The sequence below is a fragment of the Pelophylax lessonae genome (assembly GCF_965119305.1).
Source record: "Pelophylax lessonae genome assembly, chromosome: 3".
In the NCBI taxonomy this organism is placed as follows: domain Eukaryota; kingdom Metazoa; phylum Chordata; class Amphibia; order Anura; family Ranidae; genus Pelophylax; species Pelophylax lessonae.
In genome coordinates this window covers 625,988,223-626,014,765 of record NC_138770.1, presented here as the reverse complement: position 1 = coordinate 626,014,765, position 26,543 = coordinate 625,988,223, and the positions used below count along the sequence as shown (strand labels likewise).

The 26,543-nt window shown below is 43.1% G+C and overlaps 1 protein-coding gene across 1 annotated transcript in view; it reads left to right on the top strand.

Annotated features, from left to right (window-relative positions):
* Positions 1-24,939, top strand: part of LOC309551681 (uncharacterized protein) — a 40,130-nt gene extending 15,191 nt beyond the window's left edge. The window contains exons 4-7 of the mRNA XM_082252357.1: positions 9,431-9,483; positions 12,593-12,673; positions 16,297-16,389; positions 24,555-24,939. Coding sequence (XP_082108483.1) covers positions 9,431-9,483; positions 12,593-12,673; positions 16,297-16,389; positions 24,555-24,605 — 278 coding nt within the window. The 3' untranslated portion in view covers positions 24,606-24,939. The remainder of the gene's footprint in view (positions 1-9,430; positions 9,484-12,592; positions 12,674-16,296; positions 16,390-24,554) is intronic.
* Positions 24,940-26,543: the final 1,604 nt, after the last annotated feature.

Genomic DNA, 26,543 nt, shown 5'->3' with positions numbered 1-26,543 from the left:
CTGCAGGGGGGGGGGGGCGTGGCGAACTTTCTGCTCAGATCGCTGCTAAGCATCTGACCGGAAGTGGAAACGGGTAACTGTCAAAACCAGGTACCTGCTCTCACCCCCTCCCCCCTAAAAAAGTGCCAAATGTGGAGATTGGGGGGGGGGGGGGATGCAGCAGAACTTCCCTTTTGAGTAAAGGTAAAATTTAAAGTTATATTTTAAATTAAAACACTAAACTTAATATAATGAAAATTACTTTTAAGACCCAATGCACAGCCTTCCAAGGGATGAAGACATGTATGACCGCTATGATGCTTCATGAACTCCTTTTCAGTATTGTGAATGATTCAAATGCCACATTTCTCAAGGTTTGGAAACCATGGATCTCTTATGTCTTCCCCTCACTCAAATCGCCTTGTTTGCTCCTTGTCTAATTTCTCCCATTGGGACTTCTGAGCCTGAGTTACCCCCTTCCCCTCTCTCCCCCTCTCTCTTACTTACGACCCTTTTTCTGTTTTTCTGCTTTCCTCACCTACTTTTAAAGTTCCTCACTATTCCTCTTCACCCCGTCGCCACATATTTGGGGGGGGGGGGGGGGGTTGCAAGAGAAGAGCCTCCCGTCCGGTGACTGCATATAGATTTTGGGGACATGGCATTTTTGCAGTGTTTTTATTTCTCAGTATCACCCATAATTTCAGACTTATGCCACTTTGGTTAGCGTAACTATGATCTTTTATCGTTCATTGATGAGGTTTACCTGTTTTTTAGCCCCTGTGTGGGCAATTTACAAGCTTGCTTCTTTAATCTCTTGTTTATTTTTAAATCCAATAAACATATTGAAACAGAAAATTACTTTTAAAATTACATTAAGTGTCCATTCACATTGATCCGACTTGTCAGGTGACTTGTCAGCCTGACAAGTCGCGGTCCTCATGCTCCCACTGTGTAGTACAGGAGCCGTTCTAATAGGAGCGACACAAGTCGCTCCGACTTAGAAAAAGGGTCCTGTACTACTTCGGGGCGACCTGGAGGCGACTTGCATAGACAATTATGTTATGAAGTCCGTGCAAGTCGCGCTGCACGCGACTTCACAGGTCGCCACCGAAGTCGGAGCGACCTAATGTGAACGGGGGCTAACAGGTTAACGGTTATGGAATTTTAGTACTTGGATTTTTCCCAAACAGCCTGGAGTTTCACCTTTATGTATAATGGGGTTTTTATGCTTTCACCACAAGAGGGCTTCCTATATCTTACTATTTATTTACTTATTTATTACAGGTACTGATATAGCGCTGTCAGTTTATGCATTGCTTTACACATATTTATTGTACATTCACATCAGTCCCTGCCCTCAAGGAGCTTACAATCTAAGGTCCCTAACTCACATTTATACATACACATATTAGGGCCAATTTAGACAGGATCCAATTACCAGCCAGTATGTCTTTGGAGTGTGGGAGGAAACCCATGCAGGCACAGGGAGAGCATGCAAACTCCTTGCAGGTAGTGCCATGGTTGGGATCCATCCAACAGCCCTAATGCTGCCAGGCAGGGCTGCCATCAGGGGGGTACAGCCCATACACATGTAGGGGGCCCAGGCAAACACGGTAGGGTTGCCACCTGTCCTTGCAATACCATTTAATTGCAAGCTCCGCCATTCTCCGCAGACTTGCACTATGTGGGGGGTCCTGCCCCTCACTAGCCCTCACAAACAGCTGTAGGCCCAACCCTCCCCTGTTCTCCAGCTGTTCACTCCTGGACAGGAGGAGCGGCATTTACTAGAACCATTCACCTTTATGTTCCTGGGATTGAGGAGATGGGACTGGAGGAGGAGGACATGGGATGCAGGAGGACATGGGACTGGAGGAGGAGGATGCCCCTGGTGAATGTTGGTGGTCAGGCCCTGGGGGGCCCAGGCCGGGAGGGGGGGGGGCCCAGGCCTAAAACTGTGTAAGGGGCCTCAAAATTTCTGATGGCTGCCCTGCTGCCAGGCAGAAGTATTAAGCACTTAGGCACTGTGCTGCTCATCCCCGTGGTTTGTATCATACAGCTTGACATATAGGCCTCATGCACACGGGGCGTTTGAAAAAACGAGCTGCAAAGCCCATTCTGACACCAGGAAAAAGCAGCTGTAAACACGCTTTTAGAAGTGTTTTGTATTGGTGTTAATGCACATTTTAATGCCACGTTAAGCCACTTTCGTGTTTAGCAGCCTTTCTCTGCTCTCTTCTGATTTCCAACCTCAAATCCAACTACTACAGCTTAAAAATGTCTGACTTGGCCTAACGCTGTATGTGGCGTTTAACAGCCTTTAGCAGCGTCCGGCGTTTTTACAGCCTAACGCGCTGGCCCTCGGTTTTTTTTTTACAGCTTAAAAACGCCTATGCCACTTACAGCTCCTAAAAGCCTGTGTGCGCATGAGGCCATAGAATAAGGAGGGGCGTTTTTACGCTGCAAAAAAAAAAAGTCTGACACTCCTAAAAGCCGCTGTAAAAACGCCCCTCCTTATTCTATGGCCTCATGCACACCCAGGCTTTTAGGAGCTGTAAGTGGCATAGGCGTTTTTAAGCTGTAAAAAAAAACGAGGGCCAGCGCGTTAGGCTGTAAAAACGCCCTGTGTGCATGAGGCCTTATTGTTGACATCTCTGCCCATGTTATATTAGGAGCTAAATATAGAACTGCATGGCTTTTAGTGGGCTAAAGTATAGTACATAGATATTTTTCCCATGAGGAAAATGCCCTGAGAGGGATATAGACCATGAAAGGTCTGCAATATGTGGGAGGTGATTTGATTCTATAGCTTCACTTTGAAAGATCTTGAGGCGTATTAACCACTTCCCTCCCAGGCCAGTTCTGACACTTCTCTCCTACATGTAAAAATCATAATTATAATTATTTTGCTAGAAAAATACTCAGAACCCCCCAAACATGATATGTTTTTTAAGCAGAGACCCTATGGAATAAAATGGTGGTCGTTGTAGCGTTTTATGTTGCACGGTATTTGCACAGCAATTTTTCAAGTGCGTTTTTTGTGGGGGAAAAAAAGGTTTATTGAATTAAAAAAAGACAAAACCCTAAAATTAGCACAATGTTTTTGCACAATGTGAAAATGATGTTACGCTGAGTAAATAAATACACAATTGTGGAATGGCGCCAAACTTCGGTACTTAACCACTTGCCGATTGCCTACATAGACAGTACTGCGGCAAAGTGGCTCGTTAAGATCTGGCAACGTAGACCTAAGTCACCAGACTCTCCCCTCTCTCTGCGGCGCGCTCCCGCTGTATTAAGACACAGCGGGAGTCGGGCCAGGGGAGGAGAGGCGGTGATCACCGCCTCTCTTCTCCGATCGTCGGGGATCGAGTGTGGAGATCCGCCCGCTTTGTTTACACATATGTGACAGTGACAGATTACAGGATTCAGCATAGCTGAACCTGCTACCTGCGTCTCTATCACACAACCCCCTCTCCCCACACACGTCAGTAAGCATGAGGCATACATTTAACCCCTTGATCACCAACAGTTAACCCCTTCCCTGCCAGTGTCATTATTACAGTAACAGTGCATATTTATAGCACTGATTACTGTAGTAATGTCACTGGTACCCCCAAAAGTGTCTAAAATGTCAGTCAGGGGTCCGATCTGTCCGCCGCAATGTCGCAGTCCCGCAAAAATAAAAATCACAGATCGCCGCCATTACTAGTAAAAAAAAAAATAAACAACAAAAATGAGAAATCTTTCCCGTAGTTAGTAAATGCAATAACTTTTGCTCAAACCAATCAAAATACGCTAATTGTGATTTTTTTTTTTTTTTTGTGATATGTAGCAGAAAACAAATTGGCCTAAAATGTTAAAAAAAATTTGATTTATAAATTTTTTTTGAGTTAGAATTATTGCTCTCGCTCGAACGTTCGTGGCAATACCTCACGTGTGGTTTCAATGCCGTTTTTCATATGGTATGTAGGGTGACCTACATATGGAATTGCTTATGGAGCGAGCATGTGGGGACCGGGGCACTTTAATTTTTTTTTTTATTTTAATTTCTTTTTGTTTATTTTTTAAGTTTTATATTTTGACACTTTCCTTTTACATTTTTTTTATCACTTTTATTCCTATTACAAGGAATGTAAAAGGAATGTAAAAATCCTTGTAATAGTAATGGGGCATGACAGGTCCTCTTAACTGCGAGATCTGGGGTCTAGAAGTCCCCAGATCTCGCCTCTAGGCTGGAAAGCCTAGAATAAAAAAAATTCAAAAACAACGTGACGCCATAATGTCGCGCCCAGCCTCCGAAGGTCATAGAGACTGCCGAGGACCATCTGGTCCGCAGTATTCTCTAGGATAAACTTCTGCCGGCGGTGAATTTCTTCTCTGGTTTGCTGATCGCACAGGCGAGCCGGCAGAAGCACCGAAACAGTCGCTATGAATGTTTTTAGGGTGAAGGTAATCGCCTGCTGAAAAACAAGATATCTGAATGATGCCTGCAGCTGCACCCCATCATTCAGATATCCCCACTCAAAGTCTGCGACGCCATATGATGTCGTTGGGCGGGAAGTGGTTAATAGTTGATGTTGACCTATCTTGATACATAGGTGAAAGTTGGAGGTGAGAATATATTATGGATGATGGGAGATCACGTGTGATTCACTCTTTCAAATATTCAGTTTATTACAGGTAAAGCACAGATTTGGAAGAGCTATCACTTGGACTATAATATAAATGCATTGTGTTTCACTACTTCACATCAGTGGCGGCCCGTGCATAGCGGGCGCCAGGGCGCCGCCCCCCTACCCCTAAAAAAAAAGAAAAAAAAAAGACAGCGAACAAATAAAGTTTAAAAAAAAAAAAATTGGGTTCGCCGGCCTTTGTAAGGGAAGTGGTGGCTAGGGGGGGGGGGGGGGGTGGGGTTACGTCCCAGAAGAGGCGCCGATTGGCAGCCTTCTGGGGGCGTAACCCGATCGCAAGTCCTTGCGATTGGACACCCCCACTTTCGGATATCCTGGCTGTGATTGGTCCAGTCTCCAGCCTGGACCAATCATCATCTAGGACATCCGATCCCTGACGTCACAATGGGGGCGGTGCCGGTGCGTGAGTCAGTCACTCACCGTCACCGCCGCTCGGAGGACGAGGGAGAAGCCGCTCTCCTTCCCGCCGCCGCCGAGAGGACGGACTGGATCGAGGAGAGAAGAACCCGCCGCCGCCAGGTAAGTGCATTAAATTGAAGGGAGCACGCACGCTGCACTCTGCATTGATTGGGGGACAATGCTGTGGGCACTCTGCATTTATTGGGGTACATTGCTGTGGCACTCTGCATTTATTGGGGTACATTGCTATGGCACTCTGCATTTATTGGGGTACAATGCTGTGGGCACTCTGCATTGAATGGGGGACAATGCTGTCGGCACTCTGCATTTATTGGGGTACAATGCTGTGGGCACTCTGCATTTATTGGGGGACAATGCTGTGGGCACTCTGCATTTATTGGGGGACAATGCTGTGGGCACTCTGCATTTATTGGGGGGCAATGCTGTGGGCACTCTGCATTTATTGGGGGACAATGCTGTGGGCACTCTGCATTTATTGGGGGACAATGCTGTGGGCACTCTGCATTTATTGGGGGACAATGCTGTGGGCACTCTGCATTTATAGGGGTACAATGCTGTGGCGCTCTGCATTTATTGGGATACAATGCTGTGGCACTCTGCAATCATTGGGGTACAATGCTGTGGGCATTCTGCATTTATTGGGGTACAATGCTGTGGCGCTCTGCAATCATTGGGGTACAATGCTGTGGCACTCTGCAATCATTGGGGTACAATTCTGTGGCGCTCTGCATTTATTGGGGTACAATGCTGAGGCGCTCTGTATTTATTGGGTTACAATGCTGTAGCGCTCTGCATTTATTGGGCTACAATGCTGTGAGCACTCTGCAATCATTGGGGTACAATGCTGTGGGCACTCTGCATTTATTGGGGTACAATGCTGTGGGCACTCTGCAATCATTGGGGTACAATGCTGTGGCACTCTGCAATCATTGGGGTACAATTCTGTGGCACTCTGCAATCATTGGGGTACAATGCTGTGGCATTCTGCAATCATTTGGGTACAATGCTGTGGCACTCTGCAATCATTGGGGTACAATGCTGTGGCACTCTGCAATCATTGGGGTACAATTCTGTGGCACTCTGCAATCATTGGGGTACAATGCTGAGGGCACTCTGCAATCATTGGGGTACAATGCTGTGGGCACTCTGCAATCATTGGGGTACAATGCTGTGGGCACTCTGCAATCATTGGGGTACAATGCTGTGGGCACTCTGCAATCATTGGGGTACAATGCTGTGGGCACTCTGCATTTATTGGGGTACAATGCTGTGGGCACTCTGCAATCATTGGGGTACAATGCTGTGGGCACTCTGCATTTATTGGGGTACAATGCTGTGGGCACTCTGCATTTATTGGGGTACAATGCTGTGGGCACTCTGCAATCATTGGGGTACAATGCTGTGGGCACTCTGCAATCATTGGGGTACAATGCTGTGGGCACTCTGCAATCATTGGGGACAATGCTGTGGCGCTCTGCAATCATTGGGGACAATGCTGTGGCGCTCTGCAATCATTGGGGACAATGCTGTGGGGCTCTGCAGTGATTGGGGACAATGCTGTGGCGCTCTGAATTGAAAGGGGCATGCACGCTGAACTCTGCATTGCGGGGGCACAGCACAGTGTTCATTGCATTGAAGGGGGCACAGCACAGTGTTCATTGCATTGAATTGGGCACAGCACAGTGTTCATTGCATTGAAGGGGGCACAGCTTCAAAGTCACTCAATTTTTTTACTGCGTTTTTTGGTGCGAAACAATACCTATTACATTTTTGTTTTTGCGCCCCCCCCAAAAAAATTTTGAGCACCAGCCGCCACTGCTTCACATGGTGTTTTTTTGGGGAAAGTGTTTTATTTATTTTTGAATCTATGTATAAATAGTGTTTGAATCTATGTATAAATAGTGTTAAGAGCCGGTTCACACTACCACGACCAGAAAGTCGCCCCGTGACTTGTTTAGAGACTTGTTTAGAGACTTGGGAAGAGACTTGGGAAGAGACTTGGGAAGAGACTTGGGAAGAGACTTGGGAAGAGACTTGGGAAGAGACTTGGGAAGAGACTTGGGAAGAATTAAATGTGATGCTCATAAATCAATATGACTCATACAAACGTGATATTGAAAGTCCCAATAACACAATATAAATGTGAATAAAAATGTATATAGTGACTTGATGTCAAATGACAAAGAAACAAAAAAAGGATGTGGTACAAAAGACCCAATACACAGTGCAACTTCAGTGACTAATGAATAAATCAATCTTCATCTGTGCATAAAGTGCTGCATGCTTCACTCAAAGTGCTCCAGTGAGGAATAGTGAGATTAGCAGCTCACCTCAAGTAAGTCAAAACAGGCATATAGATAAACATCAACGGTCGCCTGGTAATCTCCTCTGCCTCCACTTCCAACCAGTCTCTCAGATATGGGATTGTAAATGATGGAAGATATAAAGAAAGAGATCTAATGCTCTCTGTATTTATTAGGGGGTTATTTATATATATATATAATATATATACACACACCGATCGGCTTTCCCCTGAAAGATTAGCCTCAGACCGGTCAGGCTTCTTGGAAAGAAGTATTGGCAACGCTCTGTCATGGCGCAGGACGGCTCGGTCTCCACGCCAGGAGTGGGGCGGGATGACGGCCACAATAGAACTATATAGGACCGCTAATGACGCTAGGCTCCACCCCCCTGACGAAGTCGATGATGCAACGCGTACGGGGGAGGAGCCTGCACGTCATTACGCCGATCCGGAGGTACCAGGAAGTGTCCTGAATGCTGCTGTGAGCTGGCACGGCTTTAGTGCCTAGTAATGTAAGTGCAATACTTTACGATTACCAAGAAATAACCCCCTAATAAATACAGAGCGCATTAGATCTCTTTCTTTATATCTTCCATCATTTACAATCCCATATCTGAGAGACTGGTTGGAAGTGGAGGCAGAGGAGATTACCAGGCGACCGTTGATGTTTATCTATATGCCTGTTTTGACTTACTTGAGGTGAGCTGCTAATCTCACTATTCCTCACTGGAGCACTTTGAGTGAAGCATGCAGCACTTTATGCACAGATGAAGATTGATTTATTCATTAGTCACTGAAGTTGCACTGTGTATTGGGTCTTTTGTATCACATCCTTTTTTTTGTTTCTTTGTCATTTGACATCAAGTCACTATATACATTTTTATTCACATTTATATTGTGTTATTGGGACTTTCAATATCACGTTTGTATGAGTCATATTGATTTATGAGCATCACATTTAATTTTTGTCACATTATTTAATTTTTAGTGACACTTTCAAGCGATTGTTTATTCACTCAGCGCAGCAATATTATTTATTGATTACTGTGGGTGTTTTGTGTTTGGCACTGATTGCTTGCAGCTTTGTGTGTTTTTTACTTTATCAATTGGGGATTGCGCTGATCATTTACTTTTATAGAGACTTGGGAAGAGACTTGGGAAGAGACTTGGGAAGAGACTTGGGAAGAGACTTGGGAAGAGACTTGGGAAGAGACTTGGGAAGAGACTTGGGAAGAGACTTGGGAAGAGACTTGGGAAGAGACTTGGGAAGAGACTTGGGAAGAGACTTGGGAAGAGACTTGGGAAGAGACTTGGGAAGAGACTTGTGCACTACTTTGAATAGACAGGCGACTTTGTCTGTGGGGAATGCCTGGCTAATCACTTTCTTCTTCCTGGAAAGTCTGATAACAAGTCGTGTCAATTAAGATAAGGAGGCAACTCCCATTGAAGTCTATGGGACAGTCGGATCACAGGTCGCCTCAAAGTAGTACAGGACCCTTTTCTGAAGTCGGAGCGACTTCAGTAGTGCCAATTAAGATGGCACTGATTGATTAACATGGCTTTTGTTATGTCAAGCGACCTGGGGCTACACAAGTCACCTCACAAGTCGTGCTAGTGTGAATGGGCTCTTGTAGTTCTGGAGTTTTTGGTATATATTTTCCAGTAAGCAGGCTATTATAATTTCTGTTATTTACTTGGAGTTTTTCTATGGGGTATAAAATATATGCAATGATTATAATTTGCACAAAAAAACATTTGATGGTGGTGAGGGAATACACATCGGTGCAAGCACCTGCAATTAATATATAGATCAAAAATGATTAGGGTAACGCAGGGCTATCACACAGTATATGAAAAGTGTCTGCTATTAAAACAGATTGACATACTTGTGTTGTAAAAATAAATGCATTTATTTTTAAAAATATGTAACCCTAGATTTAATGTTATTTCCTCACGCCTTATGTCTGATTACCTGCATGCATCAGTTAGATGTGCAGATTTTGCACTAATGTTTCATTTTCTATTTGCATTTTGTTAGGTGTTAAAAAACACAAGTCTAAGAATGCCATTAAAGAAAAACACAAGAAGAAGGTAAGATCAGTCTGCGTCTTTTCTGTGAATATACGGTTTGTGTTTTATCTTTTATTTTGTTCTTATGTTTTTTGTTCAGTGGATTTGCACAAGACCATATTAGAAAGAATAGAAGGTCATTTTTTGCAAAAAAGAAAAACAGGTCTGTACCCCACCCTCCCCCTCTTCCACTATGGCCGCGCATGAAAAAGCACTTGTGGAGGTACTGATTGTATCAGTGCGGGAAACTTTAAAATTGGAGGACACAACTACTGCTGCGTCTGTGCAATTTGGCACCCGTAGGCCTTCCAAGGTGATTAAGGTGTTCCCCTTTCCTGCCAATTTCGACAAGATTGTCACTAGTCAGTGGGGAACCCCTGAAACACATGGTTGGAATACCTAAGCGTTTTGCTTGGAGGTATCCTTTTGAGCAGTCTCTTTTAAAGAAGCTGACGGTTCCACCAGTGGTGAACTCCAGGTCTGCAGATTGAATAAGGCCACACCAAACTGGACTACCTGGACCTGACTCTAGATTCAGCCTCAGCCTGGGTGTTTCTTCTGGAGGCGAACTGCTGAAGTTGCAGGATGGGATTCGGCTCCTGTTGACCAACCGTTGGTCATCTCTCAGAACTTGCATGCAAGTGCTGGGTTTGATGGTCTTCACCATCGAGGCGGTTCCGTTTGCTCTGTTTCACACCTGGCCTCTGCAGAAAGAGAAATTATTAAAAGCCAGGTGCTGAAGGACAGAGGGCTGTTGGATTCGGTGATTCCTACTCTGTTAAAAGCTAGAAATTCTACTTCAAGGAAGACTGGTCATCGAGTTTGGAGGGTGTACATTACTTGGTGTCAGTCTTGGGGGGGTTTCTCCCCATTCCTTTTCCTTGTTCCGCCTGCTGTTGTTTCTACAACAAGGTGTAGATCAGAGTTTGGCTCTGGGCACCATCAAGGGCCAGATTTTCGCCTTTGCAATATTTTTCCAACGACCGTTGGCTGCAAATTCCTTGGTTCACACCTTCATGCAGGGAGTTCTCCACCTGGCTCCCCTGGTGAGGTCCCTGGTACCTCCGTGGGACCTCAATTTGGTACTGTCTGTGCTTCAAAAACCACCTTTTGAAAATATTTGTGAACTTCCTCTGCTCACTCTGTCGCAGAAGGGGGCCTTTTTGGTGGCTATTACTTCTGTTTGTAGGGTGTCGGAGTTGGCTGCGTTGTCCTATCAGTCACCTTACTTGGTGGTTCACAGGGATAAAGTGGTGTTGTGACCCTGTCAGGAGTTCCTTCCTAAGGTCATCTCAGGGTTTCACTTAACTGAGGATATTGTCTTGCCGTCTGTGTCCTAAGCTGAAACATCCACATTTCCAGATGGATCAGATAGATGGTGGTGCAGGCCTATTCTATTAAGGGTCAGATTCCTCCTTTCCCAGTCAAGGTGCATTCTACAAGGGCGCTTAGTGCCTCCTGGGCTTTCCGTCATCGGGCATCAATGGTCCAGGTGTGCAAGGCGGCTACGTGGTCGTGTACTTGCATCTTTGAATGCTACGTTCGGCCGCAAGGTTTTTCCGCAGGTTGCGGTTGCAGATTCTTCGGTCTCTTCAGGGTGTATTTCTGGTAGTGAGCTCCAGTTCCTGGTTGAGCTCCTGGTTTACCTGGTTGGCTGTGTTTAGCCATTTTTGAGAATTATCTGTATTGCTGTGTTTTTCCCACCCCTCATATTGACACTGCTTTGGGACGTCCCAAGGGTCTAAGAAGATATGGAGCTGTGTCCATCAATGAACGAAAGAGAAAACTGGATTTTTGTGTTACCGTAAAATCCTTTTCTCTGAGGTTCACTGACAGACACAGCACCCGCCCCTCTGTTGAGTTGGGTTATGTATTCTTCTGACACTGCTTGTTACTAACTGAAGTCCTAGAGCAGGAAGTGGGAGTATACCACCTGGGACTGCCCCAGGGCTCCCAACTCACTGAATGATTATGATGAAATGATGAGTTAAAGGTGATAGAGAGGACTCATAGTGCATTATCATTTAAAACCAAAATTTAATTGGGATCTCCAATCCCAGTTGACACCTTCTGAGGCGAAATGTGTCTGGCAGAGCCAGCGGTGTGATGTCAGGACACATGGGCTATGCTGATATGTTGTTTGCTTAACCACTTCCTGCCTGCAGGACGTCATATGATCTCCTGGGTTTTGAGTGGAGGTATCTGAATGATGCATCATTCAGATATTCTTTTCTGCCGGCAATACCCTGCAAAGTAAAAGCAATCATGGTGGCTGTTTAGCTGCTTGATTGATTTTACTCCTGCCGCCCTCCGATGCTTCTGCTGGCTTGCCCGTGCGATTGGCGAGCTGGAGAATAAATCGCCCCATGGCAGAAGTTTACTATATAGCTGCTCAAGGACCAGATGGTCCCTGGCCATCTCTATGACCTTCGGAGACCGAGCGTGACGTTATGACGTTACTTCTGGCACTGGCAGATGTAAACACTGCCGTGTTTTTAGCCGGATAGGCTGCTAACTGCAGTGGTTTGTTTTTTGTGATTATTTTTTTTTTTTTTTTTATATATATAATATAATATAATATAATATATATATATATATATATATATATATATATATATATATATATATATATATATATATATATATATAATCATTTTAACAAGTTTTTTTACTAAAAAATTTAATTTGAAAAATTGCTGCACAAATATTGTGTGACATATAAAGTTGCAATAACCACCATTTTATTTCCTAGCGTCTCTGCTACAAAAAAAAAAAAAAAAAAAACATATAATGTTTGGGGGTTTAGAGTAATTTTCTAGCAAAAACAATGATTACATTTACATGTAGGGGAGAAGTGTCAGAATTAAATAAAAGATTTATAGGCGTTACTGGGAGGATCAAAGGGCAGTGATGTGTTTTTTAGGCATATATCACTGGATCTATTATATTTGTTTGATTATACTGCACAATTAATTTTCATTGTGCACCATTTGAGGAAGCCCACTTTTATTACTTTACAACTATTGCAAAAACCTAGTATTCAAGGAACACCCTGGTGTAGCAGTCTCAATATTTTTGTGGCCACGCATAACTCTCAGCAATCGATACTAACATTGTGTTTTGTCTGCAGAAAAAAGAAAAAGACAACAAAGTGAAGAAAAAGAAGAAGAAAAAGAGACCAGAGGAATCCAGACCTGTGCAGATATCGAAGGTGCAGCCTCCATCCATCCACCCTGTAGTGATATCCGTTTAGACCAGTGTCTGGGAATGGGATTACATTGTATTAAGGGTCCCTGTAACACACAAGCATTCCATAATGCTGCCTGTAACATTGTTCAGCATGATCGGTTTGGTGGTGGCTCAGGGATGGTCTGGGGAGGCATATCCATGGAGGGATGCACAGACCTCTACAGACTAGACAATGGCACCCTGACTGCCATTAGGTATCGGGATGAAATCCTTGTACCCATTGTCAGACCCTACACTGGTGCAGTGGGTCCTAGGTTCCTCCTGGTGCACGATAATGCCTGACCCCATGCAGCGAAAGTATGCAGCAAGTTCCTAGAGAATGAAGGAATTGATAACATTAAATGGCCCCCATGCTCGCCTGACCTAAATCCAATAGAACACCTCTGGGACATTATGTTTTTGTCCATCTGATGCCATTAGGTTGCACCTCAGTCTGTTCAGGAGTTCAGTGATGCTCTGGTCCTGATCTAGGCGGAAATACCCCAGGACACCATCCGTCGTCTCATTAGGAGCATGCCCCGACATTGTCAGGCATGCATACAAGCATGTGGGGGGCCATACAAACTACCAAGTACCATTTTGAGTTGCTGCAATGAAATTTCAGCAAAATGGACTAGCCTGCTGCATCATTTTTTCACTTTGATTTTTGGGGTGTCTTTGAATTCAGCCCTCTGTAGGTTGATAATTTTCATCTAACAATGCGGCATCCTTTCATTCCTAACACATTACCCAGTCCATATCAGTATACAGTGCCTTGAAAAAGTATTCACCCCTCTTGACTTTTTACCTATTTTGTTACATTACAGCCTTAAGTTCAATGTTTGGTTATCTGAATTGTATGTGATGGATCAGAACATAATAGTTTAAGTTGGTGAAGTGCAATTAGAAAAATACATACATAAAACTATTTTTTAGAAATAGAAAACAGAAAATTGGCATGTGCGTATGTATTCACCCCATTTGCTATGAAGCTCATAAAAAGCTCTGGTGCAACCAATTACCTTCAGAAGTCACATAATTGGTGAAATGATGTCCACCTGTGTGCAATCTAAGTGTCACATGATCTGTCATTACATTTACACATCTTTTCTGAAAGGCTCCAGAGGCTACAACCCCTGAGCAAGAGGCACCACTAACCAAACCCTGCCATGAAGACCAAGGAACTCTCCAAACAAGTAAGGGACAATGGTGTTGGGAAGTACAAGTCAGGGTTAGGTTATAAAAAAATATCCAAATCTTTGATGAGCCCCAGGCGCACCATCAAATCTATCGTAACCAAGTGGAAAGAACGTGGCACAACAGCAAGCCTGCCAAGAGACGGCCACCCACCAAAACTCACGGACCAGGCAAGGAGGGCATTAATCAGAGAGGCAGCACAGAGACCAAAGGTAACCCTGGAGGAGCTGCAGAGTTCCACAGCAGAGACTGGAGTATCTGTACATAGGAAGACAATAAGCCGTACGCTCCATAGCGTTGGGCTTTATGGCAGAGTGGCCAGAAGAAAGCCATTACTTTCAGCAAAAAACAAAATGGCACGTTTTGAGTTTGCGAAAATGCATGTGGGAAACTGTATGGAGGAAGGCGCTCCGGTCTGATGAGACTAAAATTTAACTTTTCGGCCATCAAAGAAAACGCTATGTCTGGAGCAAACCCAACACATCACATCACCCAAAGAACAGCATCCCCACAGTGAAACATGGTGGTGGCAGCATCATGCTGTTGGGATGTTTTTCAGCAGCCAGGACTGGGAAACTGGTCAGAGTTGAGGGAAAGATGGATGGTGCTACCGGTAAATGCAGGGATGTTCTTGAGCAAAACCTGTACCACTCTGTGCGTGATTTGAGGCTAGGATGGAGGTTCACCTTCCAGCAGGACAATGACCCTAAACACACTTTAATTTACTTTGAATACTTTTGCAAGGCACTAAATATCCAGCATGAGATTTTTCCCATTGAGATCTGATGTGTTTTCAAAGTGTTCCTGTAACTTTTTTGAGCGGTGTGTGTGTGTGTGTGTGTGTGTATATAATATAATATATATATATATATATATATATATATATATATATATATATATATATATATAATACGTGTGTGTGTATATATTAGAGCTGCACGATTCTGGCAAAAATGAGAATCACGATTTTTTTGCTTGGAATAAAGATCACGATTCACTCATGATTCTCAGCACCACGTATATTTATACATTTATTTATTTTATTTTTTTTTTTTTTAGGGATTACATTTTCTGCACATAACACTACCTTTTCAGCATTTTTACTTGTGAATTATCAATATAATAATAATTAATGAAATTATTATTTTCATTATATATATATATATATATATATATATATATATATATATATATATATATATATATATATATATATATAAATACAATAAATAATATAATGAAAATAATAATTTCATTAATTATTATTATATTGATAATTCACAAGTAAAAATGCTGAAAAGGTAGTGTTATGTGCAGAAAATGTAATCCCTAAAAAAAATAAATAAATAAATGTATATTATAATGAAATGAAATATATATATATATATATATATATATATATATATATATATATATATATATAATTCATTCATTACAATATACATTTAATTATTTATTTTTTAGGGTTTTCCCCTCTCTCCCCCCCTCCTCTGTCCTTGATTACCTCATGGAAAGCTCATCATCATGCCATAATTTTCTCGGACCCGTGAACAAATAGGACCTCGTCACTTCCGGGGACAGAGCAGGCGGGGCTGAGGTGGGACGGAAGACACAGTCGCGTCATCTGCAGACTTGAATTGAGGAGGCGTGACGGAGGTGCGGCCTGCCGCGTCATCTGCAGAGTGCTCAATGGAGGAGGCGTGATGGAGGTGCAGCCTGCCGCGTCATCTGCAGAGCGCTGAATAGAGGAGGCGTGACGGAGGTGCGGCCGTAAAATAACCCCACCCCCAGAATCGCCGATATTCGTGATGGAGATCGCATAGGGGGGTGGATCGAGATCGCGATCCCAGAACGATTAATCGTGCAGCTCTAGTGTATGTATGTATGTATATATGTATATGTATGTGTATATATATATATATAAATTTATTCCTGCATAGCATTCAGTTTAACCTAAATAATCAAATAGCAGTGGGGGCAGAGTTTTATAGGAGTCTTTCTTTCTGTATATGTCTTCATTCAGGTTTGCCATGGGTACAAACCTTTCTAAAAACTGCTCTGTTGACTCCCTCGACAACTCTTTAGCTGTAGATTGACATATAACAGAATAATCAGGTAACTGAATTGTAGCTGCTAGCAGTTTGTCAAGATTTCCAGTGATACGATATGCGATCTGATCTGATTATGTAACTCCTATTAAATAGGTCACAACGGGTTAGAAGTTATGTTACCAGGACAATTCCATGTAGGCTAATAAATACTCAAGGCAATCCCATTGTGAGCAGCTTAACATTAAGCACCTCATCATGTTTTACTTTCTCTTCCAATACCGCAGTCTCATGTCCTGGAAAACAAGAAACACTCTGCTGTTCTTTTAGGTGATGTGTATGTTGTTGGTGTGTCTTGCAGTATCTTAAAGAGAAAAAGAAGAATGAAAACTACAGTATGATAACAGGGAAGAAAATCAAAATGAAAGTGAAGAAAAGCAAAAAGGACAAAGAGGTAAATTACCCCACATTCATCAATGTGCATCATACCTAGTTATCTTGTAGTTCTTCTTTCTTCCAGTGTTTTTTTCTTCTTCCAGTATATGTTTCTAAAATTTTCATCATAAGAATTTACAGGAATGAAAAGGGACAGAACTTGGGTATATAGTAGAGCCCATAAGTACAAAAAAATACACTAAACATAAATATGGCTCTTGTATACATTGCTTTAAGAAAATGAAAATGGCATTGCATATTTGAAACAAGTGATCAAATTGAGACAAAACTAGACCAGAAAGGAAAATACTAAAACGTATGTATTTAAAGTATTAAAAACCAAAAACCAAAGTTAAATATAAAAAAACGAGGGCTCAAGAAAAAGAAGGGAACAAAAAAATAAGGGGGGGGGGGATGGGCCTGCCTGCGAGGTATCCAGTACTGTTTAAGAAATGGGATTTAGGGAGGTTCAAAGGCCGGGTAGAAAAGTTCTAAAATAGTAGGGTTACAAAGTTGGGATTGTTCATACGATATCCAAGGGAGCCATATTTACTGAAAATGAGAATGTTCAACTGTGCTCATAGTTCTTCTTCCATTCTCGTAAGGTTATTCAGTTATCCCTTCCGTTATAGAACATACCCTCTGGGACTACCATTATCTGGTAATTACTGCCCTGGCAGCCACTAAAAGGAAACGTAAAGTCCTTTTCTTGACCCCAGAAATAGATTCTGGCAGCATGGATAATAGTGCTACTTGGGGGGGTTTGGGGCACTGTGTCTGAGACAAAAGTGTTATATAAAAGACATTATTGTCCCAGAATGGGTGCCAGATAAGACAGTTCCACCATATATGTTGCATAGTGCCTATATGAGATGGACATTGCCAGCATCGGTCAGATATATTTAAAAAAACATTTTATGTAAAATCCAGGGGAAAGGATACCATTTCCTAACGACTTTAGAATTTTTCGCTCCTGTGCTTTACTCACAAAAGAGAGTTTGAGTCAAAATGCAAGATTTGTTGACTTCTTCCTCCCTGAAGGTAACACTAATGCCTCGTTTCCACTGAGCGGAACGGTTCGGGTCGGTACAGTTTGGAAGGGTTAGAATGGTCCGGGTCTATTCAGGTGAGCGTTTCCACTGCAAGTCGGGCCACCAGGGACCATGCGGGGTTTAACCCAAATGAAGGGTTTGTTTTGCTCTTTCATTTGACGTGAGCATTGAAGTTTTCCTGTCCGCCAATCAGTGGAATCTATCATTTGACGCCAGTAGCTCCGCCCTAACCGTACCGTACCATTTCCTATGGTGGCCCTACATCTGAAGGAGGACCAGGAATGGTGCGGTTTGGTTCGGTTGTATGGGCCACTTTCATAATGGAAACACTCAAATTAGCGTACCGTACTGAACTGACCCGAACCATTCCGCTCAGTGGAAACGAGGCATTAGCTACCTTTCCCATTGAACAAAGTAAGAAGATTTATTAGAAAAAAATCTCAGGAGAAGGTTGAAAAGGAAGGACACAATATGTGCAGGGGGATAAGACCGCATACATTCAGACTCAAAGGTGGGAAGAGTGCGGTGAAGGTTGCCTCTTGCTTTTAATAGGTTGTAAAGATCACAAAGTTAAAAGTGCAATAACCACTGAATAACAGGGTAGGACCTGGGTCAGTTGTGCCAAAGGTTTCACACCAGTTGAGTCAACGACCTCCGACAATAAAAAACAAGCTTTAAAAAAGAAAGGAGCCATTTAAGGTATATTCGTCACAGCTTTATAATAAACTGATGTGAATGTGGGATAATTGATTTGACGGAAGGTTTTGGGCTTCATATAACAATAACAAGGATGCTTACAATGGTCCTCTTTTGTTTGATATGGCTTTAACCTTCTTAGCTAAAGAGAAAAAATAGAATTTTGCTGTAACTGAAGTGTTAAATGGAGATGGACTTTAAGTGATTCTAAATCTTAATTTTTAAAAAAAATTATAAATATGTTCTACTTGCCTACTCTTCTTCTGGAGTCCCCCTCCGGTGCTCCTGGCTCCTCTCCTTCAGTGAGTGCCCATCAAAGGAAGCTGCTCCTATAGACGCAGGCAGTAGGGCTCAGGCACGATCCTGAGCCCTGCTGCCTGTGTCTATAGACGGAGACAGCGGGGCTGGGCCTCTTCCCCCTATTCTTGGTCATTGGATTTCATGGACAGCAGGAGGAGTCAATGGCTCCCACTACTATCTATCTGCCCTGTGAGAGGGAAGAGTGCAACTTTGCTCAAGCACAGTGCTAGATCAAGATCTGGGCTCAGATAAATATAGGGGGCCCAAGGTCCTGGACACAGAAGGTTCTTAATGCAGAGAATGCATTAAAGTGAGAAGGTAAATAAAAACCTTAAAGCGAATCTTTACTGCATCGGAGCACCACAAACCAAAAACAAAATGTAATTCATTTTTAATATTCAAAGCAAACTCCCCCATCCATCCATGTCTCCATGCTTTATTTTGGCGAGAAATCACTTTGAAAAACACCCCCTAGCATTTCTGGCCGTGGCCATCTTGAGTCAGGGCAAATGATTCATGTAGCATTTACTTTCTGCCCTTAGCTCAAGTATGCATGTAGGAAAGTGTCAAATAATATAAAAAAATAACCACACTAGACCACACTAGAAATAGATATACAGCTGCAGCTAGAAGTGGGGAAACACCTGAATACATAATAATAATATAGCTGTGCTAACTATGATGTATATGTCAAAGCATAATACAGATTAAATAGTGCAATAATGAATCAAACGTGATCAATACAAAATGAGAAAATTAAAAAAGGTGCAACAAAAGAGGCAACAAATTCTTGTGCTCACAACAATTGATCGTGTTAGCTGAAAAAATTGTAAAGGTGCATAAAGCAAAAGAATAAGAGTCCAAAATGTGCTGAGTGAATATTCAAATGTGAAGAAAGAAATGTGAAATCCTCCACCACAGCTATATTCAGTCTTCCTCCGCAGTGCCTCTGTTAGACAGACAAGCTCATGCGCTTACCAGAAAATGGTAGAGAATACGCCTTTCAATAATATCCTCATTGGATCCAGATGACAGGCCAACTGAATATAGACAGACCACGGATCGCCGCAATATACCAAACCGGTATTGGATATCGTATCCTTCAAAGGGTAACTCAGGCAATACAGCCGTCTCCACCGCGGTATCAACATACATAAAAAATAAAAGCCTCCATAGTGAAGTAAGTATAGAACAATGTTTATTAAAATAAAGTAGAAAACTCGCATGTAGATGAATAAAAAACAGCGCTATAAGAAGAAAAGCCAGCAAGATGCACAGTCGCCCGACTTCCAGGTTCCACGTGGTGACGTCAGCACGCCAATACCGACGCGTTTTGTCACAGCGGACGTCTTCCTGGGGACTGTAGGAGAGTGTGCTGAGCTGTGAAAACCCCTCCTCCTCTCCTGAAGACTCCTGGGATGTATGACATAATTTGCCTAGGCATGAAACCAGGAAGCAACTGAAGAAATGTAGAAAAAAAAAAGTATAAAACAAGTAAATTATATACTTTCCTATCTATTTACTAATGCTAGCAGGATGAGGATTAAAAATAACCAATGTTGATTGGGAGAATGAAGTTCCACTTTAGAACCGCTTTAATTTGGTCCTGGGCCGCCATTTTGAAACGGCGCAAGGATAGTGGCTAATTATCCCCATCAATGAACGTGTAAATTGTAAAAATAAACAGGTAGCAATCCAGGAGGTGGTCTTATCTACACCTCTTGGGATTTAACCAAGCAGATTAAAAAAAAAAAAAAATCCTGAAGTCGTCCTTTAACCACCTCAATACAGGGCACTTAAACCCCCTTCCTTCCCAGACCAATTTTCAGCTTTTAGCGCTGTTGCAATTTGAATGACAATTGCGCGGTCATGCAACGCTGTACCTAAACCAAATTTGTGTCATTTTTTCCCCACAAATAGAGCTTTCTTTTGGTGGTATTTGATCACCGTCAGGTTTTTTCTTTTTTGGTGCACAAATAAAAGACTGAAAAGTTTGAAAAAAAAAAAAAAGTTTTTTTTGTTTAGGTTATAAAATTTTGTAAATAGATATGTTTTTTCCTGCACTGATAAGCACTGATGATGCCGCACTGACAGGCACTGATGAGACACTGATGGGGTGGCACTGATGGGGTGGCACTGATATGCAGCACTGATGGGCACTGATAGGTAGCACTGATATTCAGCACTGATGGGCACTGATATGTGGCACTTGATAGCACTGATATGCAGCATTGGTGGGCACTGATTGGCGGCACTGATAGGTGGCACTGTTGGGCGGCAATGATCGGCACTGATTGGCACTGATGGGTGGCACTGATTGGCACTGATGGGGGCACTGATAGGCAGCACTGGTGGGCAATAATGGGCACTGATGGGCACTGATAGGCAGCACTGGTGGGCAATAATGGGCACTGATGGGGGCACTGATAGGCAGCACTTGTGGGCAATAATGGGCACTGGTGGGCGGCACTGATAGATGGCAATAACGGCACTGGTGGGCAGCACTGATAGATGGCATTGGTGGGCAACACTGATAGGGAGGGCACTGGCAGGCTCTCTGGGCCCTGCTTGCCATCCCTGGTGGCCATAGTGGGCATCCATTATGGTCATGGGTGGGCATCCCTGGTGGCTTAGTGGCACCCCTCCCCCCCCCCCAGGACTGCACTGGTAATCAATGTTCTGATTACCAGCACAGCCCCCCCCTGTGATCAGTGAGTATTCAGAAATACTCACTGATCCCCCCCGGCTGCAGCACCGATCCTTTCCTCTACTCCTCACTGACAGGATCTGTCAGGAGGAGAAGAGATCGAAGCCGTTACAACGGCTCTATTTACATTACATGACGGCTGTGATTGGACACAGCCGTCATGTGATCAGGAGGGCCAATCACCGGGCCCTCCTGCCGAATGATGTTGCTCTGTGTCCGAGGGACACAGGCACATTGAGATCGCGCCGCTGAGCGTGCCCGCGGCGGCGCGATCTCTCTCCTTCTGAAGGACGTTACGGAACGTCCATTCAGAAGGACGAGACTCCCGCCCGGCCGTATATGTACTATGGCCGGGTGGGAGGTGGTTAAAGGAGGTGGAAAAATAAATGGATCCATGGGTAATAAAACTATCACTGGGCAACAGATAAACAAAGACTGCTGTGTTAATGCTAGCAACAAAACGCATCATACATGTCATTTTTGATTCGGCCCAGGGTTCCATTTAAAGGGCAACTCCACTTTCGTGGAAAAATAAATAAATACTATAGCCCATATACAATTGCTACACAAGCCATATTGTAATTGAACGTTATTAAAAATGATCTTTCCGTTTCAATCTGCAGCTGTGTAATTTACTTATAAATTCATTGCAATGTTCTCTACACAGATGGTGTACAGAACGCCCCCAGAAATGTAATTTTCTGCTTGTGTGATTGGCTCACTGATTTTTCTACTTCTTCCTTCCCTTTCCCTGTCTTATCAAAGCTTACTTTTTGCACCCCTGGTGTTTCATGACACACAGCGTAAAGACACTTTGCAGCCTTTAATTTATTGCAATGTATCACTTTCAAAGCACCCGGAATAACTCGCTAATGAAGTGTCTGCAGAATGTTCATAGTTCAGACAGAAAATGAACTTTATGGTAATGTTTGTGTTCACAAAATTCAGTAGAAAATGCCTTAAAAAAATGGTTTGTTTCTATTCTGTTGTCTGTACTGTACAATGTAGAGAGAAGTATGTGTGCAGACCAGGACAGAGAACAAGCAAGGCACCCGTGAGCCCTCTAAGACATGCACTTTGCTGTCCACAGTTGGTTTTCTAGAATCACATGGTAATGATTGATTGTCAGATATTGGCTTAACTCAGGGGTGTCCAACTTCACTACTCAATGACCAGAATCTGCACACACTTTTAGTATTTCTCTAGCAGACAGAAGTAAATGTAGCAAGCTATGGTTTACCATAAGTCCAAAAATGACACGGATTATATTACAATCCCAGCTTGTATGTGGCCTTTGAGGACTTGAGCTGGAAACCCATTGCTTAGCCTATATGAGCATTATGGTCTGGAAATCCTCATTTATGGCTTATAGCACTAAAGACAATAAATCAAAGCGAGCGTGGGAAGAAATTGGTTCCTTTCTGGTTTTTAACCCTGGTCTGCAAATGTGTTGCTCTGTACATTGCTGACTGTCGACAAACTCCATGTCATCAAAGCAAAGTTCACACTGACCAGGTCTCAAAACATAGGGAACGAAAAGTCAAGGTAAGCAGATGTATTTGAAAGAATGATTGTTGTCTCAGGTAGAGCGGCACAAGTAATCATTAAAAAAACCACGATCTCGATTCAACCCCCCCACGATCTTAATCTGGCATTTCCACGATTCATGTACCAAGTGCAGAGCCACTCCCTGCTCACAGCTGTCAGAAAAAGAAAGCAGCCGGTGTTCTGTTGAATAGTGCATCCCATCGGATAATGCCTCTAATGATCTGCGCAGTAGGTAACGTCACTCTAGCTGATCAGCTGGCGTATCGTCAACACTGCGCATGCGCAGATCATTGGATTCATTATCCGACGATACGCAAAGCGCGGAGGGAGTATCTAATTGTCAGATTCTGCCTCACTCTCTGCACATGCACGAAACTTGAGTGACGGAATCTGCCCTGCAACACACCCAAATCCGCACTGCAAGATCCGCCCTGCAACACCCAAATCTGCCCAACAACAATAGTATTCCACCTGTGACTCTGTTTATGACGTCACTTAAGTGACTGCGCATTCAGTGTTGACATCATGCGCAGATCGTCAGAGGCATAATCCGATGGGATGCACTATTCAACAGAACACCAGCACAGTTTATCACAACATTGCTAAGCGCTGAGAGATAAAAAGAAACATTGTATCATGTGATTATTTTAGGGATCAAAGGGATGAACTTCGGTCTGCAAATTAGGTCAGTTTAACCACTTAAAGACTAAGCCTTTTCTGACATTTGTTGCTTACAAGTTACAATCTGTATTTTTTGCTAGAAAATTACTTAGAACCTCCAAACAATATATATAATTTTTTTTTTTGCAGAGACCCTAGAGCAGGGGTCTTCAAACTATGGACCTCCAGTTGTTCAGGAACTACAATTCCCATCATGCCTTGTCATGTCTGTGAATGTCAGAGTTTTACATTGCCTCATGGGACCTGTAGTTCCACAACAGCTGGAGGGCCGTAGTTTGAGGATCCCTGCCCTAGAGAATAAAATGGCGGTCAGGGCAATGTTTTATGTCACACTGTGACGCAATTTTTTGGGAAAAAATACACTTCAATGAATTTAAAAAAACGAAACCGTAAAGTTAGCCCAATTTTTTTTGTATAATGTGAAAGATGTTACGCCGAGAATCGTGATCATTATTCTAGGCAACAAAATTGTGATTCCCATTTTACCCAGTCTCAGGCTATAGTAAGGTCTGGTATACATTTGTGTTTTTCTTTGGACTCCAGTTTGTGAATCATGTTTGTTGATGTAGAATGCATTGGGGTTTTTTTTCTGTCCATAGTCAAGAAATTTGCACCTTTAGGCTACGTTTCCACTATTGCGGCTACAAAGTCGCGCTACTTCGAGCGCAACTTTGTAGTGTGACTTGTTTGCGGCTACTTCTGGGGACTTCAGTGCGACTTCCTTCTATGAGGGACAAGTCGCACTGAAGTCGGCCCAAAAGTAGTGCAAAAACCTTTTTACAAATCGCTGTGACTAGTTAGAATAGTTAGAATGGGCCTAATTGAAAATAATGGGTTTTGACTTGTTAATAATGGGTTTTGACACATGTCAAGTCGCACTACAGTTGCAATAGTGGAAACGGAGCCTTAGATGGAAGCCAGAAACAGCGATCGTTATGCAAATAGCAGCTTCCATGAAAGTCAATATTTACATGGCAGTGGTGAATTATGGCATTATGCTGGTACGGTTTGGCACTAGGAGGTCGATGACTTCCTGTGACCCCCCCAGGGCAGGTTACTTTCCTACAAATAAAGAGTTCTGTATGTTATGGGACGGCTCCCCATAAATTTGTACTATACTAGAACAAGGTCTTCTGGCATGTGTTTGACATCTAGAAGAACGATGGTAACACTGGGCCTTTTTTTTTTCTATTTCCTCAGAGAGACCGAAATCGAGCAGAATTGTTGGATTTTCTCAATTCTTCCATGTGACTGAATGACCCAAAGGTGTATCTGGGATGGTGAACTTCATGGTGCAATCTTCTAACAACATGCAGAATCTCATATTGCCTTTCATTCAACAGAGTGCACAATGCTGAAAACACTTGGCAATGGAATTTATGGTTCATTAAGACTTTGCATCTTCGTTCCTCCGACAAATGCCCATCAGTATATTCTGGCAGCAAGGGGTTTGTCTGATAAAGAAGCCTACTGTTATTCCTGCTTAGCTCTAGAAGAAGCTTCCATGCTGCAAGCCGTATATCTGGTTTGTCCAGCCCTAGCAGAGCTGAAGACCTGCAGGGTTGGAAATTGTGCAATCCAAGGGAAAATCTAAAATTGAACAACTCCAATTGTACATGTAACATTTTATGGGACCCCCAGCTATTAGATTCCAGTTGTTGAGGGACCCTGAAAAAATGCCCTAAATAGAACCCCTGGGAACTGGAGAACCCATGAAAATTCCAAAGGCCAACTATTTGCGTATCCAGGGGCTGAAAAAAAGTTGAAACTCTACCGACAGTACAGAGCAAACTTAAATTTCCACCCAGCATTCATAGGCTCTGGGGAGAGCAGATCAGTGTCGCGGTAGCTGCAGACTCCAGCTGATTGGATGCAGCTGCTATTTGGCTGACAATAGTCCGCCCAGCGCCTTTGATCTTTAATGTCGGGTTCGAAGATTCCATCAGGGCCACCCACAATTTAAATTTTGGCCAGTTCCACAGAAATTAACCTACATTTGCTCCTAATATGGCCATGCCCATGTATGTTTCCCCTAAAGGCGAACATGGCAGTGGTCGTTCGCTTTAGGCACACCTCTTATCTCCTGTTGTTTTCACAACTCAGTCCCAGTAGGAAGACTTTGAGACTAATTCTTTTTTGGGGGGTGGGAATAAATTGAATGAACAGAGGGATGCATTCATCAATGAACCAATCATATCCAATTTTTTGATGGCTGGATATAATGCAATTTCACAGTAAGGAAGTGTTGATTTTTTTATTGTATTCTCAACGGGGAGATTCACCCCTCTATTTGTACTGGTGACCATTGTCACTGAGAAATAAAGGGAAAATCCAGAATGTTAGAGTTGTTCCCTGAACAAAAGAATGGGACAACACTCTAAGGGGGAGGAGGGGGAGTTGGGTTCCTCTCACCTTGGGAGATTCTCTCTAACCTCTTGCATCTCTAGGACAAGAAGTGAAGCCCCGTACACACACACAGATTGTTGGAGGTAAATTGTTGGCCAACGTCCGATCTGCCGATTGTAGGCTTGTTAGTATGATGCTTCCGACAACCAACTGCGAATTTTCAGCCGAAAAAATCTGGTGTGCATGCTATAAAATTTTTGTTGGCCAACAAAGAACGGCCGATTTGTTCCTCAGTACAGATTTCGGCAGACAAAAATCAGATGAGCAAGACTGGGCATGCTCAGAGAAGAAAAAACACACTGAAAGTCAACCAGAACATGACTTCACTTCTGAAGTTGGTTTTTGTTGGCCAACAAAAGTCCAGTGCAAGTCCTAGAGCACATTTCAACCAACAAACAACACTGGACAAATGTTGGCCGATCAGTTGGCCAACAATCTGTGCGTGTGTACGGGGCTTTAGAAAAGAAAATGTCTCCAATGATATGCAGACGGCAAAAAAAATAATAATTTGGCTGGGGTTTTAACCCATCCCTGCTATATCCAAAACTACAAAAATATTCTGGCTATACATACACTTTTAAAGTAAAAGTTCAGCCTAAAACTAACTCCAAATCTACTGGCAGCCACATTCTAAGACTAATCTACCTAACCCTGTAAAGCACATGTCATGTGCCCTCACACCTAGGGCCTCTTTTAAGCTGGAACGTGGCAGGGCACCACTACTTCTGTTAACCCTGGCTCTCGCCCTCCGCTCCTCACTCACCACTGTCACTTGTAAACAGA